This window comes from Hippocampus zosterae, chromosome 10 (assembly GCF_025434085.1).
Source record: "Hippocampus zosterae strain Florida chromosome 10, ASM2543408v3, whole genome shotgun sequence".
Taxonomy (NCBI): Eukaryota; Metazoa; Chordata; class Actinopteri; order Syngnathiformes; family Syngnathidae; genus Hippocampus; species Hippocampus zosterae.
Window position 1 is genome coordinate 18,160,196 of NC_067460.1, and position 24,930 is coordinate 18,185,125.

Below are 24,930 nucleotides of genomic sequence, written 5' to 3' on the forward strand. Positions count from 1 at the left end.
ATAGAACCACGAGTAACGGTGATTCTTTAATACAATCAGATAGAAGCTTAATTGTTAACAGTGCTCTATCCAAAGAGGTGCTGATTGTTTCACACGCAGGTTGATCTAATCTGCTCGAGCAGCAATCATGATGGCTCAGCCAAGAGTAATTGTACTGAGGGTGCCTACCGTTTAAGACAAGCTTTCACTTTTAAATGCCCTTGTTATTTTATGGCTCCGTGTCTTAATGCCTTTGCCGTCTTTCCTACATTACACGCACCATGCGTTTCCTTAGGCAATCACTTAGATATATTATATATCGGGTAAAAACAATAAATATTATGCCACGTCCGCTGTCACCGCAGTCAAGATACAGACAGGAAGACAGAACAACATCATACCCAAGTGTGTGAAGAGGTTCTTGGCCACTTGCAAGAGTGCCTATGTGGATGAAAAAAAGTGTACATAAAAAGCTTTTTGAATGAAATGCTCATGTCACATGAAATGAACACGCAAACAGAATGGGTGTATCGGCACATTACCTGGCACTCTACTTTCAGCTTCTGTTCCTTTTGGAAGGCCAAAGTTGAGGTGAGGACCGTTGAAGTGTAGCAGAAACAGTGCTGGATGGCGTGTTCATCGGCCTCTGTGTGTCTGTGGGGAACAGGTGACTCTGTTCTTGCATGCACTTTTACTACAGCCAATAAAGAGGATCAAGGATTCAAAGCTGAATTAAACAAAAAAAATCGTGACCTTTAGAAACATAACAATGCTCCGTTTTTCTATACGGTGTTTATTCAGCAGTCTAGTTATTTGCATGCTTGTAAATATGGCCTAAATATATGTCAGGATTAATAGACTGATGGAGGAATGTGGGCACTGGGGCAAATATTTCCAAATTTCAGTTGAAATACGTCAGCTTGCTTACTCGTGTGATTTCATATCCGATCAAGTCACAATATATAACAGGCAAATGAAAATTTGCTAACAGATGCTGACCTCTGAGATCATTGCCTGCAGTTGTGTCTTCCTGTCACGAGAGGGCAGTGGAGCATTAGCGGGCAATTGTGCAACTTAAAGAATACCTCCCAGGGCTTTCTTGCCCTTGGCTGACTGAGCCTTGTGGCAAACCTGCAAAGGAGGCAGGAATCATATCCAGCCTCAAACAGGCCTCCAAACATGTGAAATAAAGTTCACTCCCACTATAGCCCTTTGTGACGGTTGTTCAATCGAACACCAGGCTGTGGTCTTGAGTCTCTCCCTCTTTTTTTCCTTAAATTAAAAAGGCTCGGCTTGTTCTTTCCTATGAAGAAAATAGCCTTACAGTACATGGAAAGGTTTAAAGGCCGGCGGGACTCAGCTTCAAAAGACCAGAAGTCACAGTTGCGCACAAGGAAAATGGCACACAGAGATCATACAACGTACAGTTAAGAGATAGATGCCTGCTGCGGCGTTCCCATAGGCTTTCTTTAAGGGTTGTGAATCTATCTCTGTAATTACTAACCAAGGTTGGTCTGCAACACTGATTACAAAAGCTCAAAACTCAAGATGATGACAGTTCATTGAGGGCGTGAACGTGAAATGTTGTCCGTCTCCATATGGGGCGACCACCAGTCAAAGGTGTCGTCCGTCTTTTATGTGGAGTCAGATGGGAGAGAATCCACCTCCCTGCGACCTTGAACATCATAAGCGGTAAGAAAATGTCATAAGCGGTAAGAAAATGGAAGGATGTTGAGTGTGTGAGAAAAGATTCAGCATCCTGTGAGAGCAGTTACTGCCACAATCCTGCGGCTGTTACTATAGTAATGAGCTACCGAGAAAGCAAAGGACATGATTTTTTTTTCTTCCCCCCCCAGCTAGCGCAGGCTGCAGAACAAGGGTGCTTTCAAAAGATAAGCACTGTACCCAAGTGCATGGATACGTGATGTTGGTGAATGTGCAGGAAGAACAGACAAGAGACCTGAAGATACCGATATAGATGGCAGACAAAGCTGGCACCAAGGAGAGGTCAGATTCCTGCCAATTACACATACGCACACAAGAAGTGAGCTGACATATCGCCCGCAGCTTGATACAGTCGATTGATGTGGGCTGTGGGGTGTATCCTGCTGGTTCGGGGGATTAATAGAAACAGCAGTGAAAAGATCAATTGAAAGAATGATTGATCTGTTTGCCATTCCAGTAAGGCTGAAAATCCTGCAAAAGTTTCAAAATGGGAAACTTCCTACGGAAATGTCGGTTGAATGTTTGGGAATTTCCAGGAATTGAGGGCAATAAAAAGGGAACCTGGTGTGTTTGATTGTGAACTGTCCATACCAGATCCAGAAGGTACGGACTTGGATGGATTCGATAGTCAGGAGCGATAGAAAAATAAAGTGAGTACATTGTTAATTAAATACCTCAATAAACTACAACCAAACTACTGCTGCCTTTTGAAAAACATACGCCAGCGTGCATGCATGCTCTCGTATTGTTTAACCCTTGGGTTCTTCAAATGAAAAAAAAAACCCCAAGTTACGCATTTTACAATTTTTGTAATGATGTATTTTGTGTTATACAAACATTCTTTTTTTTTTTTTTTCAAACACTCAAAATGTTCAGAGGCATCTGTGCTATCCATACATATATAGTTTTTATTAGTTCTTTGGGATTTTTTATTCTTTATTTTTTGCAAAAGGAAAAATTGTGTCTGGAGGTCCCAACCAAGCCCTACTAACAATCCCGACTGGACGTGTTCATGTAAAATGCATTGGTTTGAAGCCTCCTGCAAAAAGGCAAACTCATTTGCGATCCTCTGGCGCCACCTAAAAGTTGCACAATTGGAATGACCTCAACCCAACAATGTGGCATGCATACGTCTGTCCAAGCGAAAACAAAGCGATTGACGTAAAAAATCGCGTGAAATGCATGTTTACACATTAGGTTTACGATGCATTCAAAAATATGAATTATAACGGGTCTCTATGGTGCAAAATATGTAAATTGTGAAGATTACGGAATCAAAACCTTTTTTATTATTGCTGCAATGCCTGAGAATTATCAGCCAGTGACATCATGAAATTTAGGCCATTTTAGAACCCCCCCATACGTTTCAGTTCTCTCGTGTTTTTTCGAATGCCTTTGCCTTTGATTCAAAGACATAATTTTACATTTATCGCAAGCGGTGGACTACGAGGGTTAAGTGAGCGTACGTTTTAACCACGCGTGTGTGTGTTCAAATAGCACCCGTGACTGACGCTACACCTTTTAATACGGTGCGCCGTATGGTCAAAAGTGACCCTTCATGTAGGCCGCTGTCAAATTAACGTTAGAATATTTCATGAGAACGCATGAATTTGAATGCATAAGAATCACACGCAGAGTAATTAGACCTTGAATGAAAAATGTGAGTCACTCACAAACATACCTCTGTCCACCCTGCTTGTTGAAGGCGCATGCCAGAGCCACCACTTGGCCCGTAGCCCTGCTCACAACTGGGACACACAGCATGGAGGAGATCTCACAGGCCAACATACTGCACAGCTGCCTGCGCTCCTCCTGGCGGGCAGGGAGATTGGCTCAGTGTGCACACAGAATGAACACGGAAACTGAGAGATAGACGGACAGATCGGTGAAAAAAACCCATGCACTTTCGATGCACTTCATTCACTCATGTACGTCGTTGCACGTGAATAAAATGTATGAAACTTCCATTTGAAGGGGAAAAAAAAGAGCAGAAAATTCCGTCAGTTGACCACGTTTTAATCACGTGCAACTGAAAGTTACGTTTTTTTTTTCAATGTGGGAAAAGAGATGAGTTCACTTACAGCACTGATGTCGCGAAGAGTTATTGACTTTTTCTTCTCGACAACCTGACCAAAACGTCCAAACATCAGCTGTGTACGAGAGAGCAAATGATCAGTAGAATGAAACGTTTGCGATTCAGTTCAATAATTTGGCATTAAGTCCAAAGAAATGGTGCATTGTCAAAATTACACCAAAGTGGTTGGGAACCAAAATCAACCTGTTTTTACGTCACCGGTCACTAGAAGAACAAAATTGTTCATTATCTAATGTACTTTTGATAACGATGAGGAGTAGTAAGTAGTTCTATAATTCACAATCAACTGCATCATGTGCAATTTCGGAGCATATTTCAATCCTGTCATGTTTTCGGACGACAAGATTCCACCCGACTGACTAAGTGGCAAACATGATTGCGGGTCTCACCGAGAAACTGATCTCCTCCTCCAGAACTTTGTCTCCGACTACCTAAAGGTCACAGAAATATGCGGCCACAAGACATTACAGGAATTCAATAGGAGTTAATAATGATTGAGGCAAATCACAAAGAGGCAGGCGCTGTTGACGTTGCATATTTGGCTTCTGAATGTACCTGGCAGAAAAGCTGGTGGTTGTCCTCAGACACTAACAGCAGACAACAACACTGTGACTGAGTCTGCTGCTGCAGCTATGTGGACACAAACACACGTGAGAAATATTGATCAGGACTCACACGGCAATGTGTTTGGTAGACCTATAAAACATAAAATGCATGATCAGGTTTCAATTCATGACTGATTTTCCTCTTACACTAAAGGTCATTTGATTAGCTGTGGAAGGTTTTGGATAAATTGAGCTCTTAATGAACTACTTACAGGAGATTTTGCCTTTATAAAGATAATCATGCTGGACACGAGCTGTTAACATCACTTTGTACGATGCAATTATAAAACATCCGACGGTGTCAGAAAAAAAACAACTGGGCGGTCAACTCTTTGTTATGTCAAAACCTTTGATGCGTATGTAATGGCAATTTGAACATACAACAGCGCTAAATGGAAGGAACTGTTCGTACTATTGAATGCTGACCGTACCTTTGAATGCTGACCGGTTATTTTGCGGATAAGCAAAGTTGCCTGCACACGCACTAGTCTGTACTCTGCTCAAAATGCTGACCTTCACCAACTCCCAACAAGATAAAATGAGATCGCAAGACGCAGAGTGGGAGAAGGCTCCCTTGACAGATGTGTGAATGGTGTCCCTCCATGTTTTTTTCTTTTCTTTTTCTTTCATAAATAAATCTCATCATTTTTTTAAATAAATACTTTCGTCGTCTTGGTTGTCCCTGGACAGGACACGTATCTTGTATTGTAGCGATGTGCAGTAACCGGGTTGTAATCATGTGTAGTCAGTGCGGGTATTACAAAAGTGACACGAGTGTACCTAAGGTGGTTGCAGAACGTATTTTGGGTACACATGTACATCAGTGCACATGTTGTATGCGCGTGCATCCACCCACACACTTGAGTATCAAAATAGCAGTGCTTCTTCACACTCCTGTAATCTACCAAAATGGCTGCGGGATAAGATTAAAAACCAGCCACAGCTAACATAACATACTCATCCCCCATTGACACACAATTGTACATACCCGCATATAAAAGGGCCCTTCACCCCATTTTCCCAAATACTTTAATCCAATGAGAAACACCACAAACTCCACCCACTATATTGCTCATTCGTTGCAATTTTCTGCTGCTACTTTTTCATATCCTTCTGGGTCCTATCTTGCCCATTTTATTAAAAAAAAATTAAAATACAACAACAACTATTTAACCCAAACCCGGTTGTATGCTTCCACTTCACACCTCTGTAGTTCATGTGACTTTCTCCTCCCGTGCCTCCTTTAAAGTCCATATTTGTATTTCATTTAAATTACCAGCTTTCAGCCCACCATTCAATCGCCTTTCTTTGTTTGTATTTGTTTCACTACAGCTTATATGCAAGCATGGATGTGATCAGCAGGTAAGCAACAACATTGTAAGCAGTATCGTGACAAATTGTGGTGCCGATAGGCAGAAGACACTTGAAAGGTTTTCACCTTTGGCAGGTATAGTGTGTATGCATGTGGGAGTGCACGACTGAAGTCAAACACTTACATAATTGATGACTTTGAGCTGGAGAGACGCTGCATCAAGGTCATAAAGCTCACCTAAAAGATAGGGCAGAGCGAGAGAGTGATGACTGTGAAACAGAGGAGCCACGGTACAAAAAAGAAGAAGGAGGAAAAAAAAAAAGAAAAGTCCGAGGTAGGGATGCAGAACATGTACGCGGCTTGGACAGAAAGCAATCGCCAGGGAGATGCTTTGTGACAGAGGGGTCAGGGAGCGGTGAACGCGAACCAGCAAACAGATACTGGAATAATGAAGACAAGACAAGTGAAGACTGCAAGGAAGGAGGAACTGAAGGTTTGACAGAGAGGAGGCAAGACAAAATGCAGAGACGGGCAGAGGCTGAGAGAACCCAAGGCAGCTTTCATTTGTTGCCAATTAGAAACCGGTAAATAAAGCTTACGTATGCTTGTGCAGCATTATCAAGTTCCATTATGCGTAAGGTTATAAACATTGACAAAGCAATGCATTCCGTTTTCACCCTAGCTCACTCGATGTGGATGCGTGCGTTTACATACCACAAAGTTGAAGGATGTTGCGGTCCAACTCGCTGTAGTCCCGGTCGGAGACGTCGAGGTGCAGCAGTGCATTGTGGGACTGAATGGGTGAGGGGCTGAGTGGGGGTCTCTGGTAGGACGCCTGAACAAGCTGGACGCGGACGCATGCCACAGAGGCCTGCGATGCCACCCAAAATAATTTTAAACAAACACATCAATGACCACATATGCTTTCCACACCAAGATCAAAAGGTCGGTCGAGGAATTTTCCGAAGAGATGGGAAAAAAAAAGGTCAAAACAAGAGATAATGCTGTTATGATGAACATACATGTTTTTCCAGCATAGTAAGATGCACTTCATCTTGGTCTGAGAGAGCACTACAGCCCACCTGCAAAAAAAACACACACACACACACGCACACACAAACATACACAAAGATAAGGGAAGATCTAGTCGGATCTGGGGAGCTCATTTGATAGCAAATTTCTACATCTCTTGTGACAATGCACCTATAGACATTGGTCTGCCATCACCATACTGTGTGCGGGTTTGTGTAAGCAAGGACTGACCAGTAAGACAGCAATGGCCTTGGTCCGCTCCTGGTCCAAGATAGGAATAACAACAGCTGAAAGAAAGAGCAAGCAAGGAAAGAAGGCAGGAGAGACAAAAGATATCTTAAGGTCTTCATTTAAATTCATTCTTTCACTCGCCCTTTCATTTCCCCTCCATGTCCTTGCCTTGCCTCACTCTTAATCTTTTTCTTTTCACCCAATTTGTTTTTCCTGTTGGGTGTGTGTGTGTGTGTGTGTGCGTGTGTGTGTGTGTGAATAGAACATGTAATATGAATTCAACAAGGACACAATAAACATCCTTGCATAACACTTGTTATGATTATCATTGTAGAAAGAGCAGCAACAGATACTGTAATTTTTTTTTCATTCATGACAGTGTAATTTTCTGGACATGTGGGAAATATAACCACATTTTCTGTCTTTGGCTTCTCCTCACTTGGGCCACGGTTAAACATGTTATTTATCAATTAATTTTAATGCTTTGAAGTATTTATTGTTCTTTCTGTTCCCTACCATCTTATCAAATGAACATCGACTTCATGTCTGCTTTCGAACACACAATTAAAAAAAAAACCTTGCTTAATATTTTGCAATTCAAATAAAGTCTATGCATGACATTCCATGTCGTTGGTTCCCATTTTCATCCTCTTATTTTTCATTCATTCATTCATTCATTCATTCATCTTCCGAGCCGCTTGATCCTCACTAGGGTCGCGGGGGTGCTGGAGCCTATCCCAGCTGTCTTCGGGCAGTAGGCGGGGGACACCCTGAATCGGTTGCCAGCCAATCGCAGGGCACACAGAAACGAACAACCATTCGCACTCACACTCACACCTAGGGACAATTTAGAGTGTTCAATCAGCCTGCCACGCATGTTTTTGGAATGTGGGAGGAAACCGGAGCACCCGGAGAAAACCCACGCAGGCCCGGGGAGAACATGCAAACTCCACACAGGGAGGGCGGAGCTGGAATCGAACCCGGTACCTCTGCACTGTGAAGCCGACGTGCTAACCACTGGACTACCGGGCCGCTCCTCTTATTTTTTCCCCCCTTATTCTTACACGTAATTTTCCTCCCACATACACAGGAGTACCCACATGCTCAAACAAGCAAACTCACATCAAGATGTCCGCTAGAATCATGAGGAATCATTTGGATAAAACACTAATCTTGTTTTACAGAGACTATATCAAGTCCATCCCTGGACATACATCCCGTTGTGCACGGTTCTTCCCATATTTCTTCCCCTCCCACCGCTACCCATTTTCCCAAGAGAACATCCAGCAACGAGTGCCTTAACGCGCATTCTTTCAATTTCAGTGAACTCTTTTTACCGTTTTGGCAGGAAAGAGGCATTTCTAATTGAATTGAAACATGCCTGTGCACTTAGGGCACTTCTGGAATAAATCTTGCATTGATAAATTTGTGAAGCGCTGTATATCTACACATACCTCTTTGGTGTGCTTTAAGTGGGGCTGCGAGACAGATTTTGTATTTTTCTGGCAGTTCTGATGAGGGGAAGCCGGCACACTGACATCGCTTCAGCTGATCAACAACACTCCTGTTGCGGGAAGCACATTTGATTTAAGTTGCACAAATGCAGTTAACTCAGTGGACAGAGTGAAAAACAGATCCGAAGATCGACAAAGAACAGCAAGGGGCAAATTGAAAGTGCTTGCAGGAGAGAAAAGGCCAAACAATAAGCTCCGGTGACCCATTTGTGAAATGACATAAGATTGATGGAATTGTATGTGTCTGTCGAGAAATAACGGTACACTCCCTTCAAGAAGTACACACTGTAACCATGCGGTCAATTCCTTTATTTCTGTACAAACCAAAAAGATTTAGGTTTGACATCAAAAGATGTGACAAGCTCAAACTCTCAGTTTTATTTTCCGGAGCATTTATATTGAGATCCATTGGACAACTTGAGGATATGTTACAGCTTTTCCCCAAGCTACCTGTTCTGTGTCTGTTTCTCGGAACAGCAGTGTTTTTTTTTGTTCTTCTTCTTGAGGACACTCCAAATGCTGATATCGGGTATAGACAATGTTTTTGCACTGGCTCTGATTTTCCATCTTCTCTCACCTTGTTTTGGCACCCAGAGAAATGTCTCTCGTTTCTACCGTGTTTTACACCCTCCAACTAGTATTGACGTAATCTTCACAGGCAACATTTCAATGTGAATCTGAAGCTGACTGTTAACATGAAGCTATTGTTGGAACATTGTTTTTTGTGCTTCACACCTTGCCACATGAATATGGAAATGAGTAATTAAAAATATATATATCAGTCCACCCATGCACACCGGTTAATTCGTCATCTCTGTGCTTCATTTCATACCTCCTGAAATCTTGTCAGAGATTTTCTCGGACAAAGTTAAAGAAACGACTCGGCACACAGGAAAATTGTCTTCAATATCGGCGGAAGCGGACCTCTGAGAGCGAACGACGGTTAGTTGCTCCGCGATCACACTCATAGTCCCGTCTCCGCGAGTTCCACATTTTATTGTAACATATGCAAAATACAAGAAAAACACTGCCCACGATATTTGCATGCCGCACCCCCGGTCCTGCCCTCGGTAGTGATTACCCGTTTTTCAAACTTGAACCATCAGTACATTGGCGCCTTTTTTTGTCTGGTCTACATCGAATTAACATGTTGCAGACTTTGCGGATGGCCAATGTCGCCTGGGCACGACGGGTGTTCTCAACTCGTCTTTTGTTGCTCAACCGCTGTTCCCCAATTATTCACTCCCCTTTTTGTGACCGAGTTTCGCCTTCTCCCCTGTGGTCGCCCACCTGCATTGACGTGCTAATTGTGGACTTCAACAGCCCTCAGGCCAGATAGTCGGCATTTGGGGGTGCTGGATATGCACCCAAACGCTTCGATGTGCCCAAATAAATGAAACTTTAAACACGATACAATTTTGCTCATAGATTCCTCTAACAAATCTCCAGTGATGACTCACACAAAAGGGCAAAAATAACCATTAAAAAGTGTCTGCATTCTACTCCCGGCATGCAGTCAAATGTGAATGGTGCATTGACTTTTAAAATAGCCATTTATCTTGGCTCACTGAGGAATGGTGTGTTTCAGACAAAAAGCATTATTGTTGCGGCTTACAACGGTGGCAAAGGGGGCTGACCTTTACGTAGTGCCCATTTGCTTGACTGTATAATCACACAGGGGCAAATACACACAATGGAGAGGGAAAAAAACTAATATAGTAGCTCCCATGGGTGGTCAGGGGAGACCCAGGAACACCACCATAATTTAGCTGCCATGTAGCAATAAATGGGATTTGACGGTTGCTTTCCACAGAGCACAAACACTCAAGTGTCACGCTTCCGACAGCGCAGTCAAAGCTCGGGTATCTACGCAGCATTGGTGTAATTTTAAAGAATGATGCCATTTGTGATATGGCTATTGTACTCAATCATAGGATGAGTGCAAATGCAAGTAATGCTGTGGCCTGTGAATGTGAGAGTGACGACTTCTTCATGTCATCAGGGCGGTCGTAATGATATTGAATCCCTCCTAAATGTACATTGTGAACTTAATTAGACATAACCGCTCAGCCATCCATGAAACGCACGTAAGCACGCACTGAGGGTGTCTTAATGAGCATCAACATCCGAATCAATTGCTACTAATCGGAATTGTTACGTAGATTGAGCATGTTCTGTGCAGATTGTGATTAGTGAGCTTGAAACAGATGGGCAGAGCTTCGTGAATCAATTCTTCTGCTTGGGCAAATATTTTGTTTATTCTCAATATAGCTAATATTTTTACCTCATGTACGTCATGCTGCACTTAAAGTAAGAAATGCTTTATTGGTCTTTTTGAAGAGCTTTTCTGCTCAACGGTTGTCGTGTTTTAAAAGGCACATTTATTAATGACGCATTTATACTACATGTGCGGATTGATGACAGATGATCGCAGGCAGGGGTCACAAACCTTTGTGAAACTGAGAGCTATTTCGTGGCTACTCATTAGTGTGCGCGGCTAGCGGTTTAATAACCATTCCTGAAATAAAGTATATTACCAAAATGAATGAAGCAGTGGCCGGTAACTATTCTAGTTTTATATGGGTTCCACCTGACAACAGCCCACATATAAGTTAAGCGTACCGATACTTACTTTTATCTGACTTTTATTTTAAAGCCCAATAATTGTGATTGAAGCAGCCTGCGGTAACTTTCACTCTCAGTCAAGTGCTGAAAATTGCTGAAATTTCCCCAGACTTGGTAAGACATGAAATTATTATTTTGACAACTCCTGTGCTCAAAATGCCTGGCGAGCGACAGTTCTTGTTTGAGAGCATGATTAAAAGCAGCTGTCTGGCTGCCTGAAGAGCAGGTGACTTGATTAATGCGGATCACAAACTGTGAAAAAAGCCTGCAAAAAATGTAACCCCTTATTGTACAGCTTATTGTCACCGGGGTTGCGAATGTGCTCGAGCGCATCCCAGCTGACTATGGACAAGATTCAGCCTGCAGCCTGAAGAAAAAACCATTCACACTCACATTCTTACCTCAGGACAATTTAGAGTGTTCAATTAAGCTACCCTGCATGTTTTGGGGATGAGGGTATAAACAACATGTCAAGTCCACACAGGAAGGTCCGAATTTAAACCCTCACCCTCTGAACTATGAAGTGGATGCGCGAACTCGTTATTCAATGCAAGCGCTGCATCCTAGTATTCCTCCTTAACAAAAATAATAATCCACATTGTCATTGACACTGTCAGAGAGGAGTTCAATATTTTTTAAGGACATTTGTATTCATCCATCCATTTCCTAATCCTTTTTCTTCATGTGGGTTGCAGGCATGCCACAGCCTATTCTAGGTATCTTCGCGCAGTAGGCGGGGTACACCCAGAACTGGTTGCCAGCCAATCGCAGGCCACACACAGACGAACACAAACAACCACTCATGCTCACACTGACACCTAGGGACAATTTCGAGTCTTCCATTTACCTGCCATGCATGTTTTTTGGAATGTGGGAGGAAACCAGAGTACCCGGAGAAAACCCACGCAGGCACAGGGAGGACATGCAAACTCCACACAGGAATGCTGAGCCGGATTTGAACCGTGCACGTCTGCACTGTGACGCGGGCGCGCTAACCAGTCGATCACTGTGCTTTTACTTTGAGTTTTTTTCGATATCGTCCTTGTAGTTTGCAGTGCGATAGTATTATACAGCAGTATGTTTCTGTTTCTGATATGATATGTTTCACTCACTTGTGTGAGGTTGTGTTTATCAATCCAAAGGTTGTGTTTATCTATTCAAACATATCTGAATGTTGATCTACGATGAATGGCTGAATTAGCTCATCCTCTACTTGTCTCCTCGTGAGACTGTGCCTGCATGAACACGCTTGTGTGAAATCACGTGTCACAAAGAGGTGTCATTAAAGGGTGGTATTGTCTGACAAAAACGACAGTTTCATCAGGAACGTATTGTTGGGTTTTAGCAAGACATGATAGGAGCAGGCAGCTTTAAGAGAGCACTTCAGACTTGAGATGGCATCGCCGGGCCCCTTTTGGAACTTGAGAATGCCGTTACCTCCTCTCACCCAGCGCTATTACAGCCACTGAAGATGAGGAAGTGGAGCTTCATGCAGGGGAAAGTGGAGTGATTGCATCCAAATTTAGAAGGGTCAATATCACTGTAAAGAATCACTCAGTCATCATGAAAATGGAGCAGAATAATGACATTCTGAGGTCTTATTATCAGTGGCCAAACATTTGCACACATATCAGGCCGGTCCAGAAAAGTCTGACAATATGTTTCTTTTGTTTGACAATGGCTTTACGGGTTTTTGGACGGGTCCCGCTTGACCAATATGCATTTTCACCTACACATCTATTCAAGGCAATGGTCATGAAGTTCAATGGCAAATCACACGTTTTTGGGGGTGAAACGAAGAAGTCTCAAAGGCACCTTATGGTGTTACTGACTCTTAATGTGCCTCACGGTTCCTTGGAGGGGAATTGGTTGATCTAAGGGGAAAAAAAGGGAAGGTGGAACCGCAGAGTTTGTCATGGCAGACTGAGCGGTATGAAGAGCGGCCAGCGTGTGATGTGATTGAGCGCCGAGCAGCTCATAATCATCCCTCTTCTCTCGCTTATTGCAATGCCTCTCAGGGCACCTCCTCCCGTGACAAAACTGCAGCAAGTCAGTGCACAGCAGTCAGCCACTCAAAAAGCAAACCTGTGGCGTGCCGCACATATGTGAAACACACTCAAAAACAACGCGCACCTGATCTTGCCCTCCTGTGGCAGCTCGTGTGGCGGGTCGTCCGACAGCAGCCTCGAGTTTCCCTCCAGTGTGTGTGTACACACATACGCACTCCTAGAATGAAACAAACACACACACACACACACAAGCACCTTTACTAGAAGTGCTTTGTTTATTCATAGCCTCGCTATATCAGAGTTTTTGAGCAAACGGGTTTTGGGTATTTTTTTGTCAGTGTGTGTGTGTGTGGGTGTGTGTGTGTATAGACAGTGTGTATATATATATATATATATATATATATATATATACACACACACACACACATAGACCGTATAAAAAAAATAAAAAAAAATAATATATATATATATATACACACAATATATATATATATATATATACACACACACACACACACACACACACACAGTCAAACCTTGTTCGAAAACCGAAACCACACCAAAAATATCTTTATTGAACACGTCTGTTCACAATGGAACGCTACCCAAGGAAGTGTCACTTCCTCGTCTAAGGAAGGCGAGAGGAGTCAAGCGACGCATTCAAGGGCGCTCAGTTTGTTCGAGAACCGAAATTCGGTCGTCATCCGAGGCATAAAAAAAAAAAAAAAATCGAAATTTTTGGTCAAAAACCGATTTGGTCGAGAACAGAGACGTTCGAAAACCGAGGTTTGACTGTACTTTCAAAGTGGGGGAAAAAAATGTGACAAATGCTGAAGCAAGCATTCTTCCATCTTTTTTGGGGGGTAAAACTTTTTAAATGTTTTTATATGGTCTCTCTCTCTCTCTCTCTCTCTCTCTCTCTCTCTCTCTCTCTCTCTCTCTCTCTCTCTCTCTCTCTCTCTCTCTCTCTCTCTCTCTCTCTCTCTCTCTCTCTCTCTCTCTCTCTCTCTCTCTCTCTCTCTCTCTCTCTCTCTCTCTCTCTCTCTCTCTCTCTCTCTCTCTCTCTCTCTCTCTCTCTCTCTCTCTCTCTCTCTCTCTCTCTCTCTCTCTCTCTCTCTCTCTCTCTCTCTCTCTCTCTCTCTCTCTCTCTCTCTCTCTCTCTCTCTCTCTCTCTCTCTCTCTCTCTCTCTCTCTCTCTCTCTCTCTCTCTCTCTCTTACTTATTTATAGATTTGTACCTATTCCGGTTAGCCCCCATTATAGAAAGAGATTCACCATTATGGGATGTCTCTGCTCTTATCAGGGCAGGTGCATGAACTCCCCCACTCAGAGAATACTGTAAATGTGTGCATGTTTGTGCTCATACCGTGTGGGGTAGCAGAGTCTGTAAGCCATCTCGAAGGGCCACTCGCAGCGAGCGCACATCGACAACGGCTGCCAACTGCAGCAGAGCATCCTGTGGAAGGAGACACACATATATGCCTTAGTTTCTGTGTGGCTTCTCATTTCAAATAAACATTGAGATCTCCAAGTGCTGAAGTTCTCTCATTTTTTTGTAACGTGCATGTTTGATGTCAAAAGCTGCAGACGTCTCTAAGCAACATTCAAACAGTGATACGCTGGCGTCACTTTCAGTAAAACTCTTAGGAGAATTAGTTTGGCTCTCCTCGATATGTGATGACTTGGATTCATGCACCGTGAAAACCTAATGTGTGGCGATTCACTTGCAGCATTTCTTCGGCAAGAACACGCTCGTTATTCACAAAATGCAACAAATATATCGGCCGTACAAACCACATCATCTAATAAGAATAACAACAATAATACATGGTACTTATAATGCACGACACATTTGTGGTCATCTTTTCATGGTTCATGCTCTCTTGAAGACAAGATTAGAGTGATAATCAGGGCAACTGTGCTATCATCAGTGCTGAAATAAACATAGAAGTTCCTCTTCCTTCACATGCCAAAAATGTTACAGCTGATTCACATCACGATAGAGGTGAAAGGAATGCTGCCTGAAGAGAGTGGACGTACAGTACATGTTTGGATTTTAGATTTCACACTTAAAGCCACATTTCCACCAAGCGATACAGTTCAGGTGGGTTAACTGCAGTCATGTGGCTTTTTGATTTCTTCGCATCCCACTCTTTCATTTCAACGCACAAGGAGAAGGACAATTTTCTGTCCACCAGTGAACAAACGGCAGCGTGCTTAGCACCACCCTTGGCGTGCATTTCAAAGTGGACCGTTGCAACCATCATATCAACTCTGGGCTCTCTTTCGGCTCGATATTTCATGTCATTTTCCAATGGAAATGCAAGACAAGGCACACAGGATTGAACTAAAGAGTACCACTGAGTGCAACGGAGGCTGCATTGTAGTGGACACCGATTGCAGAATGGAAAAAAAACTCGAATTAGAGGATTCGAGAGAGAGTGCTGTTCAGGCATTTGTCGGTTAACTAGCTAGGCACACTGGCAACTAATTTCAAAACGAGGTTACAAACCTACAAACGAAATCTCCTTTCATTTTGGTGTTGATACAGATAAAATGTATGCCTTTGGGCCTTTCTTTCTCCATATTGATCAAGAGAGAACCTTTTCCCCCTCCCCGTTTCTTCCATTTCCAAGCAAATAGTGAATGAATCTCAATGAAAGCTTCAGACATATGCAGGAGGTGAGTATCTTGTACAATTTGGTGCCGGTCCTTCGGATGGATGCACACTGTTGTACAGGAGTTGACGGCACTGAAACAATTTGAGGGGGAGAGGGGGCCCCTTTTGAGGTTTGTTTCAATTCAACTTCTTCAAGGCAAATTAACATGGTACACATGTTTCAACTGTGCCTTGAGAAGTTTTGCCTCGCTAGCATCCGCAAACTTTAGGAAAAGCCTGAATCACAACTACAATTCAGATGCTGTACATACCGACCGCAGTGATATTAACCCACTTGGTGACATTTCGTTTTATCCTTTCCAGTTGTCATGCTGCAACATTTTAGCGGAAGGGCATCACAGCGGGACATCGAAATCTGATCAAAGCATTGGGAAATAGTGGAAGAAATTTAAGATGCTTCAGTCACGGCAGCTTTCATGACTGGGTGGTGAATATAAATAGGAAAGATAAGCGTCATTTTCAAAATATTAACTGTGAGTGCCAGATCATGTTCAGCCTGTCCTGATAAATCTGGTCGTCACACAGAACATCTCGCTTCTCTCTGGAATGCCTGCAGGATCTCTACCAAGGATGTCCAAATTTAAAAACAACCCTGCCCTCCCCCCATCCGCAACCTATTTTATCTTCTTGTCTGCCACTAGTTCACACTCAGAATTGTGATCTCTGCGAGGCGCGGTGTGCCAAAGTGTGAAGGATGCGAACAAGTGAAAACTCAGTTGCTGCCCACAATTATCGGTTCACCGTGTGTGTGGCGTGGGTGTGGGAGAGCGCACACCACCAGTGGAGATATGCCTTGGTAAATGTCAAACTCTGGCTTATGACCTTTCACAATCATTATTTCGCCCAATAAACCCCAACACATCTATTATATCAATGATCCTTCAATCTGCTTGTCACATCTCATCAGTTCCACACTATTTTGTAATCTGTCAAATAAATGAATAGGGCATTTCAGTTTTGCCGGATTTATGGCATTTTAATGTCATACCACGACCTATTTCCACATCATATGGCACAAAATAGCCCAGTAAGTCCCAAGACATGTGAAAATAAAAATAGAAAACAAAATAAGATAAATATAAATACAGGATAGAGACATAGGGGAGATGCTTACTCACAATTTAAATGTGTGAAAGATGCAATGCAGCAAAGGCGTGGGGGATGCGGCAGAATGAAAATTGAAGTGGCTTGATTTGCACATGGTATTTACAAGGTCATTTTGTACTTGCTTCCCCCCAACCCCAAAAAAAATAATGTTCAAGGATAAAGTTTTTGCCCTGCTGTGTGAATGATGAATAGCCATAGGAAGTGAGGGGATATTGATGTCAGGGCTACAGGGCATTGTTTGGGTTTAACAGGCTAACAGCTTGCGGAAAGAACCGCTCCAGATGCTTCGTAACCTGCCGCCTGAGGGGATGGGATAGAAGAGGGTGTGCGTGGGGTGTTTTGGGTCCTTGTTGATGCAGAGAGCCCTCTTTCAGCATCTGCTAGCCAACATTTCTGTGGTTGCGGGAAGGCTGTTCCCCACAATCTTCCGAGCAGTCTTTTCAAGAGACTTCCTTTCTGCAGCCATGCAGTTCCTGTGCCACGCCGTGATGCTGGTGTTGAGCACGCTTTCTACCGCACTAGAAGATCCTCAAGTCACAGCTCCAGAAGCTTACAGAGTAAGTGAAGACATTGGTGGGTCTTCTTCAGTTGACAGGCTCGAGGTGACCCCCTCCGAAAGGTGGATCACATGGTACCCTTTAACTGGATACCACTTCCACTGCTGCTCCTTCATTGCGCAGGGGGCGAGGGGACGGATGAAGCGTATTCCTTCTGGTCCGCTACTGCTTCCCGAGTAGCTGCTTCCCAAAGCATTTGCCATTTCGTGCACTGATAACATTCTTGAAGCGGTGAGGCACCATCGTTAAGCCACGTCTTATTGGACCCCAGTCTATAGACCCAATGGGTCTATAGGCTCGGGCCGGTAATTTCGAGATGTGATTGTAAAAGCCTAGTTGGGTTCAGGGGAGGACTGTGTACACAGAGTCCAGAGTGTTTCCCCCGTGTTAGCTAAAAATAAAACGGCATAGACCAGCAGGATCTTGTTCTGTTTAAGTGCTAATCTTGCTGGCTTCAACAGTGAGGAGAACGGCAACATGCTAGTCTTGCTGGTGTCATTAGCAATGTTCCGTCAAGGCAGTGCGTGTGAGCAAATGTGCTCTGTTCTCACACTGTCAGCGCACACGGTGATGGTGGTGTTCACACATATTACATTTCGACACTCATTCCTTCATTTCCCCCCCAGTTTCATCTCCAGACAGGGCACCACACAATCCCCCCTTCCTAGAGTTTCAGTAGTGTGACTGATAGTGCACACACAATAGCTCTACTATAGTTTAAAGCATTCGCTGACACACACACACACTCACCCTCAACACTGACGTGACGCTGTCAGCGACATGAACTGCTCCAGTCAGGAAGTCCAAACATTGGCGTGATATGCAAAGTACGAGCCCATTAAATGAGGCTCTTTCCTGCGTTTCAGAGGTCAGGTGACTTTTTTTTGTGTCAACAGCTAGTCACCTGCTATCGCCAGCTCTTGGCAAGTAAAATGGTAGCCCTGCTTGCCGGCTGCGGTTTAGTTCATAGCGGGGGTTGCCCAGTGACCAAAGGTCTGTTTGAATCTTAGGTGCTTTGCTTTGCTTTTGCTGCTGCTCTTGCGAAAGGAAAGACTAGCAGCAAAATGCAATAAAACCATGCTTTTCTATGCTGTTTATTGACATTCTAGTGAAAACTCAGTCGCGCATCCATCAATTGTACATGATTAAGACAACACGTGGCCAGATAAAATGCCTTTCTTGTGCATGCTGGATTGTAGGGAGCTAATAGTGTCATGGAACTCCTGTCGTGTCTTGAGAAAATTAGCATTAGCACGAGCTCTTGATGCTTTGTAAAAATGAGTGATGTAAAACAGGCTGCGAGGCAAGTATTGGCCAGGGTCTATTCGTCAAATGCTCTATTTCTTCAGAGCGACGGCTCCATCTAAGTCCAACTAAGACCAACCTTTGTTGATGTAGTAACATGTCCAGCCCTGCATTTCTTTCCCAACCGGGGATCATGGTCCACTTGAAACAGCCATAGACCATCAATCCAGACAGAATGTCATTTCGGCACGTTTACATCAAATGCCATTAAAGCACAGAACAATTCCTCATTGAACTGGAACCAACCAACCTCAGGCGAAGTAAGTCCATTTCCTAGTCCAGTGAGCAAACGTTGGCTTGGAAGGGAAGAGTGATGGTATAAATGGCTTGCTATCCTCTAGCTCAGGGGTGGGCAATTATTTTCCCTGGGGGGCCAAATGAGAAGCAGAAAATATTGTGGAGGGCCGGGCCAAAAGTTAGAAATAGAAATAGAAATAGAAAATAAAGAAGATAACACAATGTCTTTGTATGCCAGTAATAATGTAACATTCTCCTCCACCATCACACTCAGCACCGGTTCTCCTCAAGGATGTGTACTGAGCCCCCTGTTGTTCACGCTCTACACGTTTGATTGCTCTCCGATTCTTATTAGCGGTCCAGTTTGCGGAAAGTTTTTAACATGATAATCAAACCATTCTAGGAAATGTTCATTTACTCGAGCCACAAGCAATTCACTCTGAGCATGGAAATGACCAGAATCGGAATGAGTAAGAATCGCTCCCTTGTTTTTCAAAGTCTAGTAGATTTGAGTGTTTCCGACTCCAGGCGTCTCCTGAATGTTTCGTACTTTGTTACCCACTTCGTTTAATCAGATACAGTACGTATCACTTTCTCTTCCATGGTCATTACTCTCTCCCTCTTTCGTCGTCTTCCCCTCCCTCCCTGTGCTCTGCAACTTGAAGTAACTGCGTCACCTGGTGTTGAAATATCTGTCATTACAAGTCCAAACGAAATGAATGCAATCAAACCTTAATTGTGCACCAATCGTTGGCGGGCTGGATTAAAAAGACCAATGGACCGGATACGGCCCGCGGGCCGTAGTTTGCCCACCCCTGCTCTATCTGAACTAGCCACCCGGCACGTTTATCCTGCTTTTGTTGCCACAAATAACGCTTTCTGTTGCCAGCCAATCACAGCCCGCCAGTGTTGTGTACCGTTTGTTTCGTAGGAGCTGCAGTCTATCAAAAGTTTTCAACAGTAGATTAAATAGTTGTCAGTGAACTCTCTCTAAATTGGCATTGTTCAGGCAAGCTATACTTCACATGCAATCTTTGTGTTGTTGTGGGCTTTGAAGTCATCGTAAAGTGCCTTGATCCTGGGAGCTTGAGAAGCCAGAAGATGTCCAGAAGATCCGTGACACACTTTACATGGAGGACACGGTCATATGCACATTTGTACAAACGAATGTGTCAGTTTTCAAAATGCGAATGGAAAAAGAGACATCATTTCATTATGCTAACAAGATTATTTTCTTCCCAATGCCATTTCATTTTGCATTAATTTGGGCAAAGCTTTTAACGGAATTGAAAATGGCATGACAACACTTGGATCCCCTGCTAACATGATTATGATAATGGTGTATTGGCATTATTGTATTTATTTACCATGTTATCTTTCAAATCAACAGGACTTCTTCACATTTTGCTTCTGCGTGAGTGTGCAAACCCCCAAATCGAAATGTTAAACTAATCAAGGCCATACTAACATATGAAGTGAGTTGTTGCCTTTGTCTTTTACTTCCCATGAAATCGCCTCATGCCACCACAGTTTTCCTTCTATGTCTCCTCTCATCTCCAACTTGTCTATTTATTTATTTATTAATTTTTAATCACTGGCATTTCTCATCTCACTGAGAGCTCTGACATTTTGGATGGGATCTGTAATGAGCACAACTAAAGAGATCCCTCTTATCAGGATTTTATATCCCCCACAAATCTCCCAACACCGCCACCCTCATACACACTGTGTATTATTTGTAAATGCACTATCCATGAATCAGGACAGTAGAAATAATGTATAGAATATTCTGCAGAAAAAAGATTCTGTTTGACAAATATTCACTGAATATCCCAAATGAAAAGACAAAACCAGCACTTTAAATTGTTTACAAAAAATGTCACAACATCAATAGCATGAATGTGAAACATCACACTGATGAACAAAATGTATCAAGACCTTTCACTGTGACCCTGTTAACATATTTCCTTATGAAGTGGCCAGTGGTGTTTATTTACTCAACTGTAATATTAAATATACTGCAAGATGGCCCATACACGATATTAACTACATCCCTTCAATGGCATATAAACATCCATTCATCCATTTTGTAATCGGCTTATCCTCACAAGTCAAGTCCCAGTATGTATCATCAAGCAAATGTTCCACCACAAATACGTACATCATTTCAGTACTTAAAAAATAGCGATTAACCATTAAATATACACCATGATAATGTTTTTATGTACATGCCCGATACCATCGACCACAATATTTATTTTTTCCCCCCTTGGAAATCCACTTCTGCTTTCCTGAGGGTAGTGTTTTTCCCCACCAAATGTTTCGAAGCTCTGCACATCAACTATGTGGAAAGTCATTATCATTTAAAAAAAAAATGCAAAAAGCGATAATGACAATGCATTTCTATTTCTATAAACAAATATTGGGTACGCTACATCACACCCACCTCTGAGTGGCTTCCTACTAAGATACACATCACCTGAACTATACACTTTTCTCCTGTAAGAGCCACACTCAGAGCCCACCTGAAGTGCAACAGAGCCTAAAATATCTGTGGGGAGCCTCTGTGCAATATGCGTAAAAATCTGAGAACACACCAGTCAGCACGTAATAATACCACTGTATCTGACAATAAAATGTACAGGTAAAGAAAAATGTTGACTTTACTCTATTCCCTGAACCGCTATCATGTCATTTCAAAGTTAATGAAAAATGAGGTAGACATCTGGAGCAGATCTTTGGGGACAGCTCTCTCTGAAAAGTTTAATCAAGTCTACGCAGGGAGCACACAAGTGGGCGCCACGAAGCCAAAAAAAGCTCCGTATAATGTCAATATCATTTCACTCTGAGTAGTAAGGTTACATTTGTACAGGCGTTTGATATTTTCCACAGTTCTAATCTGTGTCTGAGTTGATTTTACTCTAAATGTTATTTCTGAATGTGAGGGTGAGTGGTTGTTTGTCTATGTGTGCCCTGTGATTGGCTGGCGATCAATCCATGGTGTAGTTCACCTGTCACCCAAAGTCAACTGGGATAGGCTCCAGCTTACCCCCTGGCCCTCATGAGGATAAGCAGTATCGAGAATGGCTGGATGAATTTCTGTAATCCACCTGAGGAATATTCCTGTGACGGCTCATCACAATGACTTTCGACAAAGCTAGTGCGATTCATTAACTTCCATATCCTGTCAAGAGTGAGATGGTGAAATCCAAATGACATAAATAGGAACACCAATGTATTTGGGCATTGTGGAATATGCTCATTATATAAAGGAAAGCAGGAGGCCCAACGACTCTGACAGCTCAGGTGCACAGCAGCAAAGAACCACGTTTAATCTATTGCGCATAACAAGAGGTTGCAGAGGTCTAAGCAGTTGAAACCTTTTACCACAAATTAAAAAGCAATGCGCACATTCCCTTAAGAGTCATCTAGCCAGTGCAGAGTGACCTGGTAGTGATGCAATGGGTCTTGGTTGTTATTCCAACAGAGCTGGGTCTCCAGTAGCATCACTAACATACTGGAGACACATGCACTGTAGAATACAGCCAAGCCATGAAGACAGGCCCTCACAAACTGACCGCCCATCCCTAGACAAAATTTGTGTTCACAGTTAAGAGAAAAGGAGCGCAGCTTCCGAGAAATGTGTCAGAGCAATCAAGAAAAACGGTAATACCAAATTGTTTTGATTTCAATATCCTGAGTGATTATGTGGAAAAATTAATTGGTAACATTAACGGATAATGTGAAGTGACTCGATCATGACTGTTATATCTAATGCAGCACATGCAACCCATGGAGACTAGATAAAATGCATTTTTTTTTCTGACAGAAAAGAAGATCTGCCAGCCATTCCCTCATTTTAAGGCCTTAATCTCCTATGGAGACAAACAGAGAGAAGACACTCGTTTCTGTCTGGCTTCGTCCCTTATCAAAATTTTAATTAAAAAAGAGAGAGCGAGAGAGAGAGAGAAATGGAATGAGCTAAATGACAGCCAATAATTGCACAAGCCACTAATTGCATTTTCGATTGTGCTTGTCCCCATTTGGAGGAAGGTTGGAGGTGAGCTGGAGTCTATCAACTCGGGGTGAGTAAGAGGTGACCCCCACGGGACCCCTATGGACAAAGACAAATATTAGAGATAGCACTGGAAAAAAATGGCGAAAATCTTTCGGCTTAAGTGTTGAAAGCGGTCGCATTAAAGTCTTTCAGATTAAAAATGGTCAAAAAGTTGCATCGCTGGACAAAATATTTCCATAGCGGGTACAGGGTGTCAGTCATATTTGTGCAACAGCAGAACTTCCAAAGCCTTGAGAGATTCTGTTTTCAGCGGTGACGTACAGCAGTGGGGGCAAAGGGTGCTTGGACACATTCCCCTTTTCCCTCGATGCCCAATGCACACTTTATTACATGTTGACAATGTGGATAAATGAATTGGAAACATTAAGGGATGATGTGAAGTGAGTCGTTCACTACTGTGAAAAGCCCACCGACAAGGAGGAGTCTGACTCTGTGCTCCAGCCCTTTCGGATAAAGAGTTAAGAGCATTTTAATTATGTCATAAAGTCAATTCAGGGCCCGAAACTCAGGGTGATATGATATTATAACCGACCTATGCAATTTGTTAGCTCTTTCTGGAGGTGGATGATGGTAGGAGCAAATGGCTTGGGGGAGGTCTCTTAATTTTCGACTCACAATTTGTGCCCACAGCACTTTGCAAATACAGTATCAATGGAATACAGTTATGAAAGCACGTTCAGTATTTGGGAATGATCCTGGTCTTATTTGCCGGTTTTGGTGGGCATGTCATGATTTATTATGTGTTTTATTGAAGAACAAACCCCCCCCCCCCCCCCCCCAAAAAAAAAATCTTCCGTGAATAGATCTATGAACATCTTCGGAGCCCCAGACATGATATGGGATTTTTTTTTTCATTTGTGGCCACAATATAGATGAAACTTTAGACTTTGGGCTATGAAATCAACAAAATAGGTGGACAAAATCTTAGTTTGTGAGTTCAGTTCTTATCACCAACTTTGATAGCCGCGTAGGCAAATGGCGCACCCCATTGCTGCAAACTGCACTGACGGGTGTCCTTTAAGGCAAGTGTGACTTCCTATTCTGTTCTGATCGATAGCCTGCAATTTACTGTAAGGGTTTTGGGAATGTCTTTGAAGCTTATTCCCAGCCCAAAAGAAAATTCAATCTGCCTCCCTTATCCCTGTCCATTGTCTTTAGCACCGGCCTCTACCTCTGCCTTTCCATTTCCATAAAAGGAGTTCTCAATTTGATGACCCAATTGTTCAATAGGGAGCTACATACGTTTGTACTGAACGGCCACAAATTAGGTTTTTGGACACGCACATTATATTTTTATTAGTTCCGCAATAATAATCACACAAAGAGGGTTGGCAAACCCCATGTTATATTACGCATCTCAAATGTTGACAAGGCCCATTGTGCTTCGGTGACTTCATGCAACAACGTAACAAGGAAAAAAGTCAACTCAAAGTAAACAAACTCGGATGCCGTTTGACAGTTTCCTCTTCTATTTCCTCATTCAACATGTCAAAATAATCAAATGCCAATCAGAAAAAATGTATTCTGACACTTAGTGTTGACTTGCTGAAAAACTATTACACAGGAGTTGTTAAACTAAAGCAATGAAAGTCATCTCAAATTGTTTTATTTAGCTAATACTTCAAGAGGAAGCCCGTCAGCGTAAACAAAGTAAAATGCAATCACTTTTGTCGTGACATTTTTGCAAAAAAACGTAGCATTTATACACAGAGTTTCAGTGTTGCCAATGGATTTAAAAAAAAAAAACAACTTCCACATGTAGAAACATGAGTGACATTTAAGGAAAGCTGTGCGCCTTTTTAATCAAACATAGCACACTTCCAATATGCATCACTACTTT

At 42.8% G+C, this 24,930-nt stretch overlaps 1 protein-coding gene across 1 annotated transcript in view; it reads right to left on the reverse strand.

Moving 5' to 3' along the window:
• LOC127608823 (cGMP-dependent 3',5'-cyclic phosphodiesterase) overlaps positions 1–24,930 on the reverse strand; it is an 81,170-nt gene that overhangs the window by 10,905 nt on the left and 45,335 nt on the right. Inside the window, 14 exon segments of the mRNA XM_052078233.1 lie at positions 381–420; positions 522–633; positions 3,386–3,516; positions 3,786–3,854; positions 4,189–4,230; positions 4,355–4,429; positions 5,901–5,953; positions 6,431–6,587; positions 6,739–6,798; positions 6,980–7,035; positions 8,434–8,543; positions 13,252–13,322; positions 13,324–13,344; positions 14,493–14,582. Coding sequence (XP_051934193.1) covers positions 381–420; positions 522–633; positions 3,386–3,516; positions 3,786–3,854; positions 4,189–4,230; positions 4,355–4,429; positions 5,901–5,953; positions 6,431–6,587; positions 6,739–6,798; positions 6,980–7,035; positions 8,434–8,543; positions 13,252–13,322; positions 13,324–13,344; positions 14,493–14,582 — 1,087 coding nt within the window.